General features: G+C 51.2%; 2 protein-coding genes across 2 annotated transcripts in view; both read right to left on the reverse strand.

Moving 5' to 3' along the window:
* Positions 1 to 13,020, reverse strand: part of LOC137525338 (uncharacterized) — a 92,491-nt gene extending 79,471 nt beyond the window's left edge. The window contains exon 1 of the mRNA XM_068246391.1: positions 12,933 to 13,020. The gene's annotated coding sequence lies outside the window, so the exon portion shown is untranslated. The remainder of the gene's footprint in view (positions 1 to 12,932) is intronic.
* Positions 13,021 to 18,093: 5,073 nt separating this feature from the next.
* Positions 18,094 to 19,635, reverse strand: LOC137525339 (tripartite motif-containing protein 6-like). The gene has a single exon (XM_068246392.1). The coding sequence runs from the start codon at positions 19,633 to 19,635 to the stop codon at positions 18,094 to 18,096; it is 1,542 nt and encodes a 513-aa protein (XP_068102493.1).
* Positions 19,636 to 19,714: the final 79 nt, after the last annotated feature.

Below are 19,714 nucleotides of genomic sequence, written 5' to 3' on the forward strand. Positions count from 1 at the left end.
GAGCTGTGTCTGATCCTGTGCTGCTGCTGCTGCTATTTCTCTGCTCTCCACTAGGCTGCTATGTCAGAGCTGTGTCTGATCCTGTGCTGCTGCTGCTATTTCTCTGCTCTCCACTAGGCTGCTATGCCGGAGCTGTGTCTGATCCTGTGCTGATATTTCTCTGCTCTCCACTAGGCTGCTATGCTGGAGCTGTGTCTGATCCCGTGCTGCTGCTGCTGCTATTTCTCTGCTCTCCACTAGGCTGCTATGCTGGAGCTGTGTCTGATCCTGTGCTGCTGCTGCTATTTCTCTGCTCTCCACTAGGCTGCTATGCTGGAGCTGTGTCTGATCCTGTGCTGCTGCTGCTGCTATTTCTCTGCTCTCCACTAGGCTGCTATGCTGGAGCTGTGTCTGATCCTGTGCTGCTGCTGCTATTTCTCTGCTCTCCACTAGGCTGCTATGCTGGAGCTGTGTCTGATCCTGTGCTGCTTCTGCTATTTCTCTGCTCCCCACTAGGCTGCTATGTCAGAGCTGTGTCTGATCCTGTGCTGCTGCTGCTATTTCTCTGCTCTCCACTAGGCTGCTATGCCGGAGCTGTGTCTGATCCTGTACTGCTATTTCTCTGCTCTCCACTAGGCTGCTATGCCAGAGCTGTGTCTGATCCTGTGCTGCTATTTCTCTGCTCTCCACTAGGCTGCTATGCCAGAGCTGTGTCTGATCCTGTGCTGCTGCTATTTCTCTGCTCTCCACTAGGCTGCTATGCCGGAGCTGTGTCTGATCCTGTGCTGCTGCTGCTGCTATTTCTCTGCTCTCCACTAGGCTGCTATGTCAGAGCTGTGTCTGATCCTGTGCTGCTGCTGCTATTTCTCTGCTCTCCACTAGGCTGCTATGCCGGAGCTGTGTCTGATCCTGTGCTGATATTTCTCTGCTCTCCACTAGGCTGCTCTGCTGGAGCTGTGTCTGATCCCGTGCTGCTGCTGCTGCTATTTCTCTGCTCTCCACTAGGCTGCTATGCTGGAGCTGTGTCTGATCCTGTGCTGTTGCTGCTATTTCTCTGTTCTCCACTAGGCTGCTATGCTGGAGCTGTGTCTGATCCTGTGCTGCTGCTGCTGCTATTTCTCTGCTCTCCACTAGGCTGCTATGCTGGAGCTGTGTCTGATCCTGTGCTGCTGCTGCTTTTTCTCTGCTCTCCACTAGGCTGCTATGCCAGAGCTGTGTCTGATCCTGTGCTGCTGCTGCTGCTATTTCTCTGCTCTCCACTAGGCTGCTATGCTGGAGCTGTGTCTGATCCTGTGCTGCTGCTGCTGCTATTTCTCTGCTCTCCACTAGGCTGCTATGCTGGAGCTGTGTCTGATCCTGTGCTGCTGCTGCTATTTCTCTGCTCTCCACTAGGCTGCTATGCTGGAGCTGTGTCTGATCCTGTGCTGCTGCTGCTATTTCTCTGCTCTCCACTAGGCTGCTATGCCGGAGCTGTGTCTGATCCTGTGCTGCTATTTCTCTGCTCTCCACTAGGCTGCTATGCCAGAGCTGTGTCTGATCCTGTGCTGCTGCTGCTATTTCTCTGCTCTCCACTAGGCTGCTATGCCAGAGCTGTGTCTGATCCTGTGCTGCTGCTGCTATTCCTCTCCTCTCCACTAGGCTGCTATGTCAGTGCTGTGTCTGATCCTGTGCTGCTGCTGATATTTCTCTGCTCTCCACTAGGCTGCTATGCCAGAGCTGTGTCTGATCCTGTGCTGCTGCTGATATTTCTCTGCTCTCCACTAGGCTGCTATGCTGGAGCTGTGTCTGATCCTGTGCTGCTGCTGCTGCTGCTGCTATTCCTCTGCTCTCCACTAGGCTGCTATGCCAGAGCTGTGTCTGATCCTGTGCTGCTGCTGCTATTTCTCTGCTCTCCACTAGGCTGCTATGCCAGAGCTGTGTCTGATCCTGTGCTGCTGCTGCTATTTCTCTGCTCACCACTAGGCTGCTATGCCAGAGCTGTGTCTGATCCTGTGCTGCTGCTGCTGTTTCTCTGCTCACCACTAGGCTGCTATGCCAGAGCTGTGTCTGATCCTGTGCTGCTGTTTCTCTGCTCTCCACTAGGCTGCTATGCCGGAGCTGTGTCTGATCCGGTGCTGCTGCTATTTCTCTGCTCTTCACTAGGCTGCTATGCTGGAGCTGTGTCTGATCCTGTGCTGCTGCTGCTATTTCTCTGCTCTCCACTAGGCTGCTATGCCGGAGATGTGTCTGATCCTGTGCCGCTGCTGCTATTTCTCTGCTCTCCACTAGGCTGCTAAGCCGGAGCTGTGTCTGATCCTGTGCTGCTGCTGCTGCTATTTCTCTGCTCTCCACTAGGCTGCTATGCCGGAGCTGTGTCTGATCCTGTGCTGCTGCTGCTATTTCTCTGCTCTCCACTAGGCTGCTATGCCAGAGTTGTGTCTGATCCTGTGCTGCTGCTGCTGCTATTTCTCTGCTCTCCACTAGGCTGCTATGCTGGAGCTGTGTCTGATCCTGTGCTGCTGCTGCTATTCCTCTGCTCTCCACTAGGCTGCTATGTCAGAGCTGTGTCTGATCCTGTGCTGCTGCTGCTGCTGCTGCTGCTATTTCTCTGCTCTCCACTAGGCTGCTATGCCAGAGATGTGTCTGATCCTGTGCTGCTGCTGCTATTTCTCTGCTCACCACTAGGCTGCTATGTCAGTGCTGTGTCTGATCCTGTGCTGCTGCTATTTCTCTGCTCTCCACTAGGCTGCTATGCCAGAGCTGTGTCTGATCCTGTGCTGCTGCTGCTGCTATTTCTCTGCTCTCCACTAGGCTGCTATGCTGGAGCGGTGTCTGATCCTGTGCTGCTGCTGCTATTTCTCTGCTCTCCACTAGGTTGCTAGCTGGAGCTGTGTCTGATCCTGTGCCGCTGCTGCTGCTATTCCTCTGCTCTCCACTAGGCTGCTATGTCAGAGCTGTGTCTGATCCTGTGCTGCTGCTGCTGCTATTCCTCTGCTCTCCACTAGGCTGCTATGCCAGAGCTGTGTCTGATCCTGTGCTGCTGCTATTTCTCTGCTCTCCACTAGGCTGCTATGCTGGAGCTGTGTCTGATCCTGTGCTGCTGCTGCTGCTATTCCTCTGCTCTCCACTAGGCTGCTATGTCAGAGCTGTGTCTGATCCTGTGCTGCTGCTGCTGCTATTCCTCTGCTCTCCACTAGGCTGCTATGCCAGAGCTGTGTCTGATCCTGTGCTGCTGCTATTTCTCTGCTCTCCACTAGGCTGCTATGCTGGAGCTGTGTCTGATCCTGTGCTGCTGCAGCTATTTCTCTGCTCTCCCCTAGGCTGCTATGCCAGAGCTGTGTCTGATCCTGTGCTGCTGCTATTTCTCTGCTCTCCGCTAGGCTGCTATGCCGGAGATGTGTCTGATCCTGTGCAGCTGCAGCTATTTCTCTGCTCTCCACTAGGCTGCTATGCTGGAGCTGTGTCTGATCCTGTGCTGCTGCTATTTCTCTGCTCTCCACTAGGCTGCTATGTCGGAGCTGTGTCTGATTCTGTGCTGCTGCTATTTCTCTGCTCTCCACTAGGCTGCTATGCCAGAGCTGTGTCTGATCCTGTGCTGCTGCTGCTGCTGCTGCTGCTATTTCTCTGCTCTCCACTAGGCTGCTATGCTGGAGCTGTGTCTGATCCTGTGCTGCTGCTGCTATTCCTCTGCTCTCCACTAGGCTGCTATGTCAGAGCTGTGTCTGATCCTGTGCTGCTGCTGCTGCTATTTCTCTTCTCTCCACTAGGCTGCTATGCCAGAGCTGTGTCTGATCCTGTGCTGCTGCTGCTGCTGCTGCTGCTATTTCTCTGCTCTCCACTAGGCTGCTATGCTGGAGCTGTGTCTGATCCTGTGCTGCTGCTGCTATTCCTCTGCTCTCCACTAGGCTGCTATGTCAGAGCTGTGTCTGATCCTGTGCTGCTGCTGCTATTTCTCTTCTCTCCACTAGGCTGCTATGCTGGAGCTGTGTCTGATCCTGTGCTGCTGCTGCTGCTATTCCTCTGCTCTCCACTAGGCTGCTATGCTGGAGCTGTGTCTGATCCTGTGCTGCTATTTCTCTGCTCTCCACTAGGCTGCTATGCTGGAGCTGTGTCTGATCCCGTGCTGCTGCTGCTGCTATTTCTCTGCTCCCCACTAGGCTGCTATGTCTGAGCTGTGTCTGATCCGGTGCTGCTGCTATTTCTCTGCTCTCCACTAGGCTGCTATGCTGGAGCTGTGTCTGATCCTGTGCTGCTGCTGCTATTTCTCTGCTCTCCACTAGGCTGCTATGCCAGAGCTGAGTCTGATCCTGTGCTGCTGCTGCTATTTCTCTGCTCTCCACTAGGCTGCTATGCCGGAGCTGTGTCTGATCCTGTGCTGCTGCTGCTATTTCTCTGCTCTCCACTAGGCTGCTATGCCGGAGCTGTGTCTGATCCTGTGCTGCTGCTATTTCTCTGCTCTCCACTAGGCTGCTATGCTGGAGCTGTGTCTGATCCTGTGCTGCTGCTGCTATTTCTCTGCTCTCCACTAGGCTGCTATGCCAGAGCTGAGTCTGATCCTGTGCTGCTGCTGCTATTTCTCTGCTCTCCACTAGGCTGCTATGCCGGAGCTGTGTCTGATCCTGTGCTGCTGCTGCTATTTCTCTGCTCTCCACTAGGCTGCTATGCCGGAGCTGTGTCTGATCCTGTGCTGCTGCTGCTATTTCTCTGCTCTCCACTAGGCTGCTATGTCTGAGCTGTGTCTGATCCTGTGCTGCTATTTCTCTGCTCTCCACTAGGCTGCTATGCTGGAGCTGTGTCTGATCCTGTGCTGCTGCTCCTATTTCTCTGCTCTCCACTAGGCTGCTATGCCGGAGCTGTGTCTGATCCTGTGCTGCTGCTGCTATTTCTCTGCTCTCCACTAGGCTGCTATGCCGGAGCTGTGTCTGATCCTGTGCTGCTATTTCTCTGCTCTCCACTAGGCTGCTATGCCGGAGCTGTGTCTGATCCTGTGCTGCTGCTCCTATTTCTCTGCTCTCCACTAGGCTGCTATGCTGGAGCTGTGTCTGATCCTGTGCTGCTGCTGCTATTTCTCTGCTCCCCACTAGGCTGCTATGCTGGAGCTGTGTCTGATCCTGTGCTGCTGCTGCTATTTCTCTGCTCTCCACTAGGCTGCTATGCCGGAGCTGTGTCTGATCCTGTGCTGCTGCTATTTCTCTGCTCTCCACTAGGCTGCTATGCCGGAGCTGTGTCTGATCCTGTGCTGCTGCTATTTCTCTGCTCTCCACTAGACTGCTATGCCGAAGCTGTGTCTGATCCTGTGCTGCTGCTGCTATTTCTCTGCTCTCTACTAGGCTGCTATGCTGGAGCTGTGTCTGATCCTGTGCTGCTGCTATTTCTCTGCTCTCCACTAGGCTGCTATACTGGAGCTGTGTCTGATCCTGTGCTACTGCTGCTATTTCTCTGCTCTCCACTAGGCTGCTATACTGGAGCTGTGTCTGATCCTGTGCTGCTGCTGCTATTTCTCAGCTCCCCACTAGGCAGCTATGCCGGAGCTGTGTCTGATCCTGTGCTGCTGCTGCTATTCCTCTGCTCTCCACTAGGCTGCTATGCTGGAGCTGTGTCTGATCCTGTGCTGCTGCTATTTCTCTTCTCTCCACTAGGCTGCTATGCTGGAGCTGTGTCTGATCCTGTGCTGCTGCTGCTATTTCTCTGCTCCCCACTAGGCAGCTATGCCGGAGCTGTGTCTGATCCTGTGCTGCTGCTGCTATTCCTCTGCTCTCCACTAGGCTGCTATGCTGGAGCTGTGTCTGATCCTGTGCTGCTGCTATTTCTCTTCTCTCCACTAGGCTGCTATGTCGGAGCTGTGTCTGATCCTGTGCTGCTGCTGCTGCTATTTCTCTGCTCTCCACTAGGCTGCTATGCCAGAGCTGTGTCTGATCCTGTGCTGCTGCTGCTATTCCTCTGCTCTCCACTAGGCTGCTATGCCGGAGCTGTGTCTGATCCTGTGCTGTGCTGCTGCTATTTCTCTGCTCTCCACTAGGCTGCTATGCCAGAGCTGTGTCTGATCCTGTGCTGCTATTTCTCTGCTCTCCACTAGGCTGCTATGCCGGAGCTGTGTCTGATCCTGTGCTGCTATTTCTCTGCTCTCCACTAGGCTGCTATGCCGGAGCTGTGTCTGATCCTGTGCTGCTATTTCTCTGCTCTCCACTAGGCTGCTATGCTGGAGCTGTGTCTGATCCTGTGCTGCTGCTGCTATTCCTCTGCTCTCCACTAGGCTGCTATGCCAGAGCTGTGTCTGATCCTGTGCTGCTGCTGCCATTTCTCTGCTCTCCACTAGGCTGCTATGCTGGAGCTGTGTCTGATCCTGTGCTGCTGCTGCTATTTCTCTGCTCTCCACTAGGCTGCTATGCCAGAGCTGTGTCTGATCCTGTGCTGCTGTTGCTGCTGCTATTTCTCTGCTCTCCACTAGGCTGCTATGCCAGAGCTGTGTCTGATTCTGTGCTGCTATTTCTCTGCTCTCCACTAGGCTGCTATGCCGGAGCTGTGTCTGATCCTGTGCTGCTGCTATTTCTCTGCTCCCCACTAGGCTGCTATGCCGGAGCTGTGTCTGATCCTGTGCTGCTGCTGCTGCTATTTCTCTGTTCTCCACTAGGCTGCTATGCTGGAGCTGTGACTGATCCTGTGCTGCTGCTGCTGCTATTTCTCTGCTCTCCACTAGGCTGCTATGTCTGAGCTGTGTCTGATCCTGTACTGTGCTGCTGCTGCTATTTCTCTGCTCTCCACTAGGCTGCTATGCCGGAGCTGTGTCTGATCCTGTGCTGCTGCTGCTATTTCTCTGCTCTCCACTAGGCTGCTATGCCGGAGCTGTGTCTGATCCTGTGCTGCTGCTCCTATTTCTCTGCTCTCCACTAGGCTGCTATGCTGGAGCTGTGTCTGATCCTGTGCTGCTGCTGCTATTTCTCTGCTCTCCACTAGGCTGCTATGCCGGAGCTGTGTCTGATCCTGTGCTGCTGCTGCTGCTATTTCTCTGCTCTCCACTAGGCTGCTATGCCGGAGCTGTGTCTGATCCTGTGCTGCTGCTGCTATTTCTCTGCTCTCCACTAGGCTGCTATGCCGGAGCTGTGTCTGATCCTGTGCTGCTGCTGCTGCTGCTATTTCTCTGCTCTCCACTAGGCTGCTATGCCGGAGCTGTGTCTGATCCTGTGCTGCTGCTGCTGCTGCTGCTATTTCTCTGCTCTCCACTAGGCTGCTATGCCGGAGCTGTGTCTGATCCTGTGCTGCTGCTGCTATTTCTCTGCTCTCCACTAGGCTGCTATGCTGGAGCTGTGTCTGATCCTGTGCTGCTGCTGCTATTTCTCTGCTCTCCACTAGGCTGCTATGCTGGAGCTGTGTCTGATCCTGTGCTGCTGCTGCTATTTCTCTGCTCTCCACTAGGCTGCTATGCCAGAGCTGTGTCTGATCCTGTGCTGCTGCTGCTATTTCTCTGCTCTCCACTAGGCTGCTATGCCGGAGCTGTGTCTGATCCTGTGCTGCTGCTGCTATTTCTCTGCTCTCCACTAGGCTGCTATGCCGGAGCTGTGTCTGATCCTGTGCTGCTGCTGCTATTTCTCTGCTCTCCACTAGGCTGCTATGCCGGAGCTGTGTCTGATCCTGTGCTGCTGCTGCTATTTCTCTGCTCTCCACTAGGCTGCTATGCCGGAGCTGTGTCTGATCCTGTGCTGCTGCTATTTCTCTGCTCTCCACTAGGCTGCTATGCTGGAGCTGTGTCTGATCCTGTGCTGCTGCTGCTATTTCTCTGCTCTCCACTAGGCTGCTATGCCGGAGCTGTGACTGACCCTGTGCTGCTGCTGCTATTTCTCTGCTCTCCACTAGGCTGCTATGCCGGAGCTGTGTCTGATCCTGTGCTGCTGCTGCTATTTCTCTGCTCTCCACTAGGCTGCTATGCTGGAGCTGTGTCTGATCCTGTGCTGCTGCTGCTATTTCTCTGCTCTCCACTAGGCTGCTATGCCAGAGCTGTGTCTAATCCTGTGCTGCTGCTGCTATTTCTCTGCTCTCCACTAGGCTGCTATGCCAGAGCTGTGTCTGATCCTGTGCTGCTGCTGCTGCTGCTGCTATTTCTCTGCTCTCCACTAGGCTGCTATGCTGGAGCTGTGTCTGATCCTGTGCTGCTGCTGCTATTTCTCTGCTCTCCACTAGGCTGCTATGCCAGAGCTGTGTCTGATCCTGTGCTGCTGCTGCTGCTATTTCTCTGCTCTCCACTAGGCTGCTATGCCAGAGCTGTGTCTGATCCTGTGCTGCTGCTGCTGCTATTTCTCTGCTCTCCACTAGGCTGCTATGCCGGAGCTGTGTCTGATCCTGTGCTGCTGCCGCTGCTGCTGCTATTTCTCTGCTCTCCACTAGGCTGCTATGCTGGAGCTGTGTCTGATCCTGTGCTGCTGCTGATGCTATTTCTCTGCTCTCCACTAGGCTGCTATGCCAGAGCTGTGTCTGATCCTGTGCTGCTGCTGCTGCTGCTGCTATTTCTCTGCTCTCCACTAGGCTGCTATGCCGGAGCTGTGTCTGATCCTGTGCTGCTGCTGCTGCTATTTCTCTGCTCTCCACTAGGCTGCTATGCCGGAGCTGTGTCTGATCCTGTGCTGCTGCCGCTGCTGCTGCTATTTCTCTGCTCTCCACTAGGCTGCTATGCCAGAGTTGTGTCTGATCCTGTGCTGCTGCTATTTCTCTGCTCTCCACTAGGCTGCTATGCCGGAGCTGTGTCTGATCCTGTGCTGCTGCTATTTCTCTGCTCCCCACTAGGCTGCTATGCTGGAGCTGTGTCTGATCCTGTGCTGCTGCTGCTGCTATTTCTCTGCTCTCCACTAGGCTGCTATGTCAGAGCTGTGTCTGATCCTGTGCTGCTGCTGCTGCTATTTCTCTGCTCTCCACTAGGCTGCTATGTCAGAGCTGTGTCTGATCCTGTGCTGCTGCTGCTATTTCTCTGCTCTCCACTAGGCTGCTATGCCAGAGCTGTGTCTGATCCTGTGCTGCTGCTGCTGCTATTTCTCTGCTCTCCACTAGGCTGCTATGCCGGAGCTGTGTCTGATCCTGTGCTGCTGCTGCTGCTATTTCTCTGCTCTCCACTAGGCTGCTATGCCGGAGCTGTGTCTGATCCTGTGCTGCTGCTGCTATTTCTCTGCTCTCCACTAGGCTGCTATGCCAGAGCTGTGTCTGATCCTGAGCTGCTGCTGCTATTTCTCTGCTCTCCACTAGGCTGCTATGCCGGAGCTGTGTCTGATCCTGTGCTGCTGCTGCTATTTCTCTGCTCTCCACTAGGCTGCTATGCCAGAGCTGTGTCTGATCCTGAGCTGCTGCTGCTATTTCTCTGCTCTCCACTAGGCTGCTATGCCGGAGCTGTGTCTGATCCTGTGCTGCTGCTGCTGCTATTTCTCTGCTCTCCACTAGGCTGCTATGCCGGAGCTGTGTCTGATCCTGTGCTGCTGCTGCTATTTCTCTGCTCTCCACTAGGCTGCTATGCCGGAGCTGTGTCTGATCCTGTGCTGCTGCTGCTGCTATTTCTCTGCTCTCCACTAGGCTGCTATGCCAGAGCTGTGTCTGATCCTGTGCTGCTGCTATTTCTCTGCTCTCCACTAGGCTGCTATGCCGGAGCTGTGTCTGATCCTGAGCTGCTGCTGCTATTTCTCTGCTCTCCACTAGGCTGCTATGCCGGAGCTGTGTCTGATCCTGTGCTGCTGCTGCTATTTCTCTGCTCTCCACTAGGCTGCTATGCCAGAGCTGTGTCTGATCCTGTGCTGCTGCTCATAGTGTGGGTAACATCATTCCAAGTATTTTATAATAGAGTATAAATGCTTTTCAGACATTCCTTAAAGGGACTAATAAAAAAATTGCCCAGTTACTTACTTGGGGCTTCTTCCAGGCCCCTGAGGTCCTCCTGCTTCCTTGCCAAGATTCCGTGCTCCGCTGATCCTCCGGTGTCCCTTCACTGTCCCCCTGACGAGCCGTCTGGGCACTGCGCATGCATGGCGCAGGCTGTGCGCCTCCTCTATTGCGCTCCTGCAGCAGTCTGCGCATGCACAGTTGTGTTCCGGGATACGGGAGCGTGTTAGAGGAGGCACGGGGCCGCGGATCCACTATTCGGAGGGTGATACCAGGGGGAACCGAGCTGTTCAGGCTGACGGCAAAGAGACCCGGAAAGGCTCTGACTGGGGCTGTATTGCTAGGAAATGCTATGTTGGTGGTGGGATGCTCTGCTATTTTCTGTACACTGTTAATTTGTCCTGACAACACTCGTATAGAGTGAAACTAGCACTAGCTGACACTAACACTGCATATATGTATAGGCACAGCCTTTATGATCACCCTTACTACCTCAGCAATGTTTCCCTTCTATGAAGGTTATGTTATTGGTCCAGCTGCAATGAAGTGCATAGCAGTAGGTGAACCAGTGTTGCCTATCAGTGTTGCTCATCCAATATTCGGGTATCCGAACTACCCAGATAATCCGAACTTTTTCAGCTATCCGAATCTGGATTCAGATTCCAGATATCTGTTAAAATCTGAATAGCATTATCCGAGTTAACTCGGATTTCTATCTGAAATCCGGATATCCGGTTGGATACTTAGTTCTGATATCCAAGCAGAAGGGTTTTAGGTCAGAATTCAGTTTGGTGGCATATAGTCCGAGAGAGAGAGAGTGAGAGGGAGAGAGAGATTGTTTTCGGAAGCAATTTAAAGGCCACTTCCGGTTTTCTATCCTGATATTCCAATCCGACCGGATATCCCGAATATTGGGTTCGGATATCCGATTCTACTCGGATACCAAAAAGTTCGGATTCGGATATCCGATTCGGATCCGGATATCTAGGTATACGGATCCAAATTCAATTCGGATTTTGAAAAGGGGTATCTGAGCAGCACTGTTGCCTATGCTTTAATTGAAATTTAGTGCACCCATTTGTATTTGCTGGTTTGTGTTTAAGTTGTGGTTGAGTGGGTACCATCCCTCAAGACACAACTGACGTCTCTCCTGCAGTGGGAATAGCTACACTCCACACAGTTTTTATCTTTAATAAATCTACTGCTGCTGTGTGTTTGTGTGTGTGTGTGTGGTCAGGGCCGGATTTGTACTTTTTACCGCCCAAGGCCAACTATACTGTCTGTATGGTTGTTATCTCTGTGTGCCCCAATGAGAATTCTACTTACTTTCCATCATTGGATGCCACAGACAATAACTATTTTAGTAATATGTGTATAGATTATAAGTTATGTTTTGAACTTTTCTGTTATGTTTGCCATCTCGTTAATGATGGACCCATGGTGTCACCATGAGAGTTAGGCTGATGGGTACCTGCAGGATAGAGCTTACAGGTCTTGCAGGGACGACACAAGTACAGGACAGAGGGTTCAAAGGATAAAGCTGTCTTTGTAGATAGGGATGGCTGCATAGATCAGCTTTACTGCCCCTCACTGAGCCACCCCTAAATTTCTGGTGCCCTAGGCCATGGCCTATGTGGCCTTGCCAGAAATCCGGCCCTGTGTGTGTGTGGGGGGGGGGATAAGCAAGGGCCTCCCACTTGCACGGAGGCTTTTTTGAAGCCATTTGATGTAACCCATAAATCATTAAATACTGCTGACTTTGGCAACCCATGGATCATTACATTGCTTCATTCTCAGTACACTAGGTCAGGTCCTGAGTGACGGACAAAATCTTCTGTGCATTCTGCACATGTATAGTTGCGATATTTGCTTACTGTGCAAGCACAGAGTGTTCCGGGCTACGGGAGCGCATTGGAGGAGGCACAGGGCCGCGGATCCAGCATTCGGAGGATGACACCAGGGAACCGAGCTGCGCAGGCTGACGGCAAAGGGACCTGGAAGACTTACGGGAGTTGGAAGAAGCCCAAGGTAAGGAACTGGCCACTTTTATGTAAAGAAGCAATCAAGGAACGTATGCTCCCCATACTACTTACTCAGGGCTTCCTCCAGCTCCTGGCAGCCGCTATGTCCCTCGCTACAGCTCCGCTGGCCTCCATTTCCCAATGGTGCACGGGACGACCTCCAGGTCATCCTCTACTAAGCCTGTGCGAGCACCACTGTCAATCACCTCCATGTGGTCCAGAGTGTACTGCGCAGGCTCAGTAGTTCTGCACCTGCACAGTACACTCCACACCACGTGGAAGTGATTGACAGTGGTGCTCGCACAGGCGCAGAAGAGGACACCTGCTGAGGCACCGGCGGAGACTGGGAGCCAGCAGTGGAGAGCGGAGCTGCGGTGAGGAACATATCGGCTGCCAGGGGCTGGAGAAAGCCCTGAGTAAGTAGTACGGGGGAGCATAAGTTCCTTGATGGTTCCTTTAAGTTAAAGTTTCCTTTGATGCTTTTGATGAACTATAAATACTTATTCTGGATAATTTATATATGATTTATATTTTTTTTTTCATCACTAATATAATAGATTGACTGATTATAACAAGTTGAAGTACTTCCTGAGCAAAAGTAAAGTATCCCCTGGGGTAAATGTACCCTGTGTTGAGAGCCTAGGGACTAATGATACTCAGCCAAGGCAGCGTGTAAGGAGCATCTCTGCGAACAAACTAGTGAGTGTATAGGATCCCACAAAAAGGCCAGATCTTTAGTGACAGGAATGCCCGATTGACCCCCGAGTATACTGTTCTTCATCTTGCCCCACAAGGGCAGAAGCAATGTTGGCTTGTGACACGTCTGTACAGCACTCCGCCCAGACCAAATCCTGATCCTTGAGGGTGACAGTAACCCAGCCTGGGTACCCAGTCTCTAGCTTAAACTACAATATAGACTGGGTTATAATAATGTTCTACTAGAACAGTTCAAGGCTGTTCAAAGCTCTGCCTAACCTTCCACCATAACACCATAAAGATTACAAGATGTAGAGGACATTACATGACCCTGACATGTGTACTTAAACTACAGCCAAGCAGCTGCCTGCCCAGATGAAATAAAGCATTTGTGAATGGTCTTACCTGCTGAGAATGTGTAATTGTATGAAGACGGTCCTGTGATTCAGACACTTTAACCACACAGATCAGCCGGCGTGTCCTATTCTGTGAGTCTGCAGCCGAACTACACACCAGTACGCCCACTAGCACACTTGCAGCCACGTAATATAAGTGTAAAGGTAAACAGATAACTATATAAAGAAAGTAGACTTTGCACTGCTGTGCAATGCAGGTGAGCCTGATTGGATCACAGTAACGCCTTGCCCTAAAAAAAAACATGGCTCTTTTACTGCCTGCAAGGAATTTCTTAAAGAGAACACGAGTTGTGTTTAAAGAATGTTATCTGCATACAGAGGCTGGATCTGCCTATACAGCCCAGCCTCTGTTGCTATCCCAAACCCCACTAAGGTCCCCCTGCACTCTGCAATCCCTCATAAATCACAGCCGTGCTGTGAGGCTGTGCTTACATCTGTAGTGTCAGTCTCAGCTGCTCCCCCGCCTCCTGCATATCTCCGGTCCCTGCCCCCCGTCCCTTCCCTCCAATCAGCAGGGAGGGAAGGGATGCAGGCGGGGACCGGAGTTCTGCAGGAGGCGGGGAGAGCAGCAGACTGACACTATAGAGATAAACACAGCCAGCTCTGACAAGCTGTTTGTCAGCAGCATGGCTGTGATTTATGAGGGATTGCAGAGTGCAGGGGGACCTTAGGGGGGTTTGGGATAGCAACAGAGGCTGGGCTGTATAGGCAGATCCAGCCTCTGTATGCAGATAATATTCTTCAAACCCACCTCGGGTTCTCTTTAACTGCAAACTGAAATTGCCCATCTTTGGAAGCCCAGAATATGTACTTCTATACTCAGTGGTGGACAAAGCCAACAGTGGGCCCCTGTGCAAAGTAAATGAAGAGGGTCTCTTATGAGTAGCCATGGTCATAACAGACCATAGGTGGATCCAACTAATGTTGATAACATAAAAGTTCACAAACCCAGGTCACATTCGGTAGGCACTGTATTAATGTAGCTCACAGTTCATGCTTGTATATGACTGGGTCACACGAAATTATCACTGTTCCTCTTGGGTTACAGGAAGAAATACATGGAGAAAAGGCTAGAGAATAATCATCCCTTAACCATGGGCCCTAGAGGACATGGGGCCCCTGTGTGGCTGCACAGGCCTATGTCCTCCTCTGTGTATACTAGATAATGTGAGCGTTGACTGCTGTGTTGAAGTTCACAGTTGAGCACTGGAGATCAGGGGCGTAACAATAGGCCCTGCAAGAGATGCAGCTGCAGGGGGCCCCACGGGGAGAGACTGACAACTAAGGGCATGGAGAGAAAAAACTTTCTGCTCTCTAAACAATTGTTCTAATGACTGCATCTGCTCAGCCACCGATAAGGAATCCTACAAAGATTTGTAGATAGTCCCTATTCAGTGTTCAGCTGGGTCTTGTGTACAGTGCCCAGACTCTTCACCCCTCCCCAAGTGCTGTGTACTGTAGTGATGCTGGAGGAGTCTGCAGAGTCAGTTCTGCTCCATCAGAGATGGACAGAGTGAGTGTAATAAGCTGAGGCTGGGAGCACACTCGTCTGTCGGTTTTCTGCACACCATGGGCTTGATTCATTAAACCGTGCTATGACAAATAGCACACCTTATCAAAGTTAACGCGCCTTATCAGAGTAGCATAGCGAGCGCTACGAACTTATGCCTGCTAATTGGTAGTGGCACTCGTCCTGCCCTGAGCCCCTGTGGGTTCGTAGCGCTCGCTATGCTACTCTGATAAGGCATGTTAACTTTGATAACATGTGATATCTTTGATAAGGTGTGCCATTTGTCATAGCACGGTTTAGTGAGTCAAGCCCCATGTGTGTCTGTATGTGTGACATGCATGTTTTATCACAGAAGCTCATGTAATCGATAAAGAAAATGCTTCCAGTGCTTCACTGCTGTCTGGTTTCATCTGCATGGGGAAAACACATTCAAATGTGCGCTAGCCAACCGAATAATAACAATGATTCTTTGTTTACCTGTGCAGAGAGCAGGAGGGGGGGGCATGCAAAGTTCTGCAGGGGGGCCCAGTGTTTTCTAGTTACGCCCCCTGCTGGAGATCACTGAATATTTTGTAAGTTTTCAGTTGCTCCGGTTACTCATATACTGACCCGGCAGCGTTCACTCATTCACCCGCTAACCTCTCACCCAACAACCGCCACCCACCAAACAACCATTCAACTAATCTCCCTTTTTTTTCTAGCCAGTGACTGACAAACTCTACACCCTCACGCATTCTAAAAATAATCAAAACTTACTCCATGCTCGTTGGAGTGACACTTTATTGTCGGCCACAGCATTGTAACACAGAATTATAAAACGTGAATGAAAAACATGAATAAAAACATCCATAAAAAACATTAAATTGGCTTTCATTAATTAAACTAGTGACCTTAGCCCGTTTAAAAACGGGCTAGGCCTGTCACAAATCCACCGTGCGCACGCAGGGCCAGATTTGTACTCTTTACCGCCCAACTCACCAGCCGCCCTCCATCAGTATAGGTAGCCAGATGACCCCGCCCCCTTCCCTCTAGTATAAGTAGCCAGATTACCCCCTTTCCCTACAGTATAGGTAGCCAGATGACTCCCTTTCCCTCCAGTATAGGTAGCCAGATGACTCCTTCCCCTTCCCTCTAGTATAGGTAGCCAGATGACCCCGCCCCCTTTCCCTCCAGTATAGGTAGCCAGATGACTCCCTTAATCCTCCCTTTCCCCCCCCCATCCTTTCAGTATACGTAGGCAGCTCACCATCACACCGCAGCAGCCATCAGTGTCACTCATGTCTCTGCTCGTCTCCAGTGCAGAAGCTTCCTCTTCCCTTCCGTCTCCAATGCTGCCCAAGTCCATAGCCGCCGGCCACAATGCAAACATACACATAGAGCAAGTTGGCTGCTGCACAGGCAGCTAGCAGCAGAGTACTGCGGTCAGGCGCTAGCCTGATCTTCCTTCATTGCAGTATTTGCAAGCTTGCAAATGCTGCACCAGTGTAGCCTGCTGCTTTGGTGCACTTGCTCCTGTGGTGCCCTAGGCCATGGCCTAAATCCGGCCCTGTGCGCATGCGCGCGCCCACCGCACGTCACACATGCACGTCACGCGCACACACATCACACGCTCGCTGCGCGCGTGCACACACGCCCGCCCCTTCTGGCCCCCTCCTCCACCGGCTCTTGGCAGTGTCTCTGCTTCTGTCCCTGCACATGCGCAGTGCAAAAAAGCACTGACACAGGGACGGCCGCAGGGACACTTGGAAATTATATATAGACATACAGTACATTCTTGCTCCTTTGCGCTATCACTTTAAATCCTCAAGTTGCCATATAGCCTGCAGTCACCCGTGCTCAACAATAGAGTGAGAAACTGCCAAGTAGAGATGGCCTGACCGGTTCGCTGGCGGACAGTATCCCGCAGAGTTAGCCAATAAATGGTATCATCCTGATTCAAAACTTAAAAACTTTCAGGTGACTCATTTTCAGATCTGTCCTTCCTTGCCTTGCCCTAAGTGCTAAATTGTCGCTGTGTAAAGCACACCTGAGCTGACACTACATCTACACCAGAGTGTGCAGTTTGGGATCCTTCTACTTACCTGTTCTCTGCTGTGGATGGGCAGATCTCTCTATTGCGCTGCCCTGTCACCTCTTTGTGGCTCTGACTGCAGCCAGTCGCACAGAGGACAAAGCAGCGCATGCTTGTCCACTCCTGTCTGGATATGCACAGTAGTCGAGGCTGGGAGTGTTATGGGTGTGCGTACTTGACAAGTGCTGCTCATGCATGAGCGTCATTTGTGAATTATGCAAGCCCTGAACACTATCGGCTGCTGTGCATCCAGGCAGGAGTGCAAGATTACAGGGAGTAGACAGAGCATGCACTGTTTCTTTGTCTAATGGTGGGAAGAGCAGCAAAACAGAGGGGAGCCCATTCAAACTAGTGATCGCTAGTCAGGGTGTTGGACAGAATTGGGGGACTGGTGACAGTGGGCCTTAAAGTGAACCAGAGACAAAGCACCCTCATGTATTTTACCATATATATCAGTGGGAACATTAGAGAAAACACCTACCCTGCTTTCTGTTTCATTCTGCACTGCTCAACCTGCTTGTTATCAGCCCTAATAAAATCCAGCTTTGCTCAGGAATCATTATAGCTGAGACTGTCTTTTCTGATGTCTTTTCAAGCCCAAGCCTGCCCCCTTCTGGCTCTGCTATAATGGCTCAGCTATAATGATTCCTGAGCAAAGCCAGACTGAATGCTCAGTCAGGGATTTTATCAGGGCTGATAACAAGCAGGCTGAGCAGTGAAGGATGAAACAGAGAGCAGGGTAGGTGTTTTCTCTAATGTTCCCACTGATATATATGGTAAAATACATGAGGCTGCTTCATCTCTGGTTCAGCTAATGGGAATCCGTACTAAATAAAAAAAGTCAGATACTCACCTAAGGAGAGGGAAGGCTCGGCCCTAATGAGCCTTCCCTCTCCTCTCCCGGTGCCCTCGGTGCTGCGCTGGCTCCCCCGTTCAAGTCCCCCACCGCGGGGACTTCGGAAGTCTTCGGGAGCCGAGTCCTCTTGAAGACAGGCGGCTCCATACTGCGCACGTGCGAGTGCGTCATAGGGGGCGCTCGCGCGTGCGCAGTGTAGAGCGGCCCGTCTTCGGGAGCGCTTGGGCTCCCGAAGCAATTCCGAAGCCTCCCCTCGGCTGGGGAAACAGCGGGATTTGATCAAAACGGTCGAATACCACTATGGGGGAGCCAGCACAATAGCGGGGACAAGGAGAGGAGAGGGAATGCTCTATGGGACCCAGAGCCTACCCTCCTTAGGTGAGTATCTGACTTTTTTATTTCAGTATGGGTTCCCATTCACTTTAAGCACTGGAAAGTCAAAATCGGCCCTTCACATGACTTTTGGCGTTCACTTCCTTTTTCACCTCCTCCCAGCTTTGGAGGAAGATTTATGGCAACACTACTGTGATTCAATGTCACAGGAACTCCTGCAGAGCTTGGGGGTAGGACCTTGCCCACTCAAGTCAGGTCTATGGTGGACAAAGCAAGTCACAGTCTGATGCAGAACCAAAGCAGTCATGTGAACCTGGAGTTTACAACATGAAGGACTTTTCAATGGACAGACATAAAGGTTTATGTAATAGTTCAGAGTTTTATATTTTCAAGGTGATTTGTGAATCCTCGTTCAAAGCAAAAGCTGCAAGAAGAGGCTCAGTGAAGGTGGCAGTGAAGGTGTGTAGATGTCTGATGGAGTCACCCAGCTGGTAGAAAGATAGATGGCCGGCCTCATAATCCAAATAGATTCCAACACTCTTCACGGGACAATCTGGAGAAAAAGTTTCCTGTGTGTTTTCATGAATGGTTGTTAGCGTCTCTAAAAATTGCAGACCCCATAATTTATCGTTGAAAGACGCCCTTTTGACCATCCCCCGAGTGGCCACTCCTATCAGCCATTCCTTCGCTCTGCTCACATCCACTGTCCAGTAATTTTTTCCTGATGAAATCCGGCAATTACTGAACACTTTGGCTTTAAACCTCTCTGGAAGGTTGGTCTTTGCAAATCTTTGATGGTAAGTAGCCGACCTGAGATCCTGCGATACAAGAATGTTACTAGCCGTGATGACATCTAGTGAGACGTCTAGGTTTTCTATGCCTGAGATCTTTGTGTTTCTCCTCAGTTCTGTCAGGCTGTCAGTAAGGTGGTAAAGTCCAGAGTGCAGCGTCAGAGAGATCATTGTCTCATCTAGACCTCGTACATCTTTTACATCACTCATGATGTCACCTCCAATGATGCTGTGGTCACGTTTTAGTTTTGTCTTCAAAAAAGCTATCTGATCTGTAATTTCAGAGACCTCCTCCACCTCATGAATACAATTGGACAATCTGTCCTTCTGTTTCTCCAGCTTTTCTATGAAGTTAGAGACTGAGCGTGAGATCTTCTCCTCCTGTCTGGTGACCTCAGCCAGGACTCTCTTCTCCTCCTCATCCAGTTGTTTCCTCATTTCACCAAACAGCTTGGTGACTCTCCCGGTGATGGCGGCTGCTTTTCCTTTCACCTGTGTCCTGTGGTTGGCCAAATTCTGGATTCTCTTCTGAGTTTCCTGTCTATGACTGGTCATTTTCTCACCAATAGCTTTCAGTCCAATTTTCTTCTTCTCAGTGACGTCATTTAAAAGCTCCATCTTGTGTCCTACGTGGTCACCAGCCACCCAGCAGGACATACAGATACAGACACCGTCTTTGGCACAGTAGTATTTTAAGATCTCTTTGTGTGTAGGGCATTGGATATCTGCAAGCGATTTGGTGGGCTCAATTAACACATGATCCACTGACCTGTTATGGGCCTTAAGATGCTTTTCACACATGGTGATCTCACACTGGAGACAAGTTTTAGATGCAGGTACAAGAGATTCCACACAATACGTACAATAGATCTTGTTTTTTTGCTCAGGCTCAGTAGATTGGAAACCCTCCACAATATTAGACAAGTTCCTGCTCTTCTCCAGCAGAGGGCGCTCTGAGAATTCCTCTCTGCACTCTGGACAGGTGTAGACTCCAGACACCTCCTGTGTATCCAGTGCAGCCAAAAGACACCCCCGGCAGAAGCTGTGGCTACATCTCAGGGACACCGGCTCGGTATAAAGGCTCAGGCAGATGGAACAGTTCAGCTCTTCTCCTGGTGGAACAGACGCCATCCTAGAAAGAAGGAAACAGAAATGAATTAAAATGTAGTGTAGTCTTTAATATAAATACAGAAGTGTTTTATGTGTCATG

This window comes from Hyperolius riggenbachi, chromosome 7 (assembly GCF_040937935.1).
Source record: "Hyperolius riggenbachi isolate aHypRig1 chromosome 7, aHypRig1.pri, whole genome shotgun sequence".
Lineage (NCBI taxonomy): Eukaryota > Metazoa > Chordata > Amphibia > Anura > Hyperoliidae > Hyperolius > Hyperolius riggenbachi.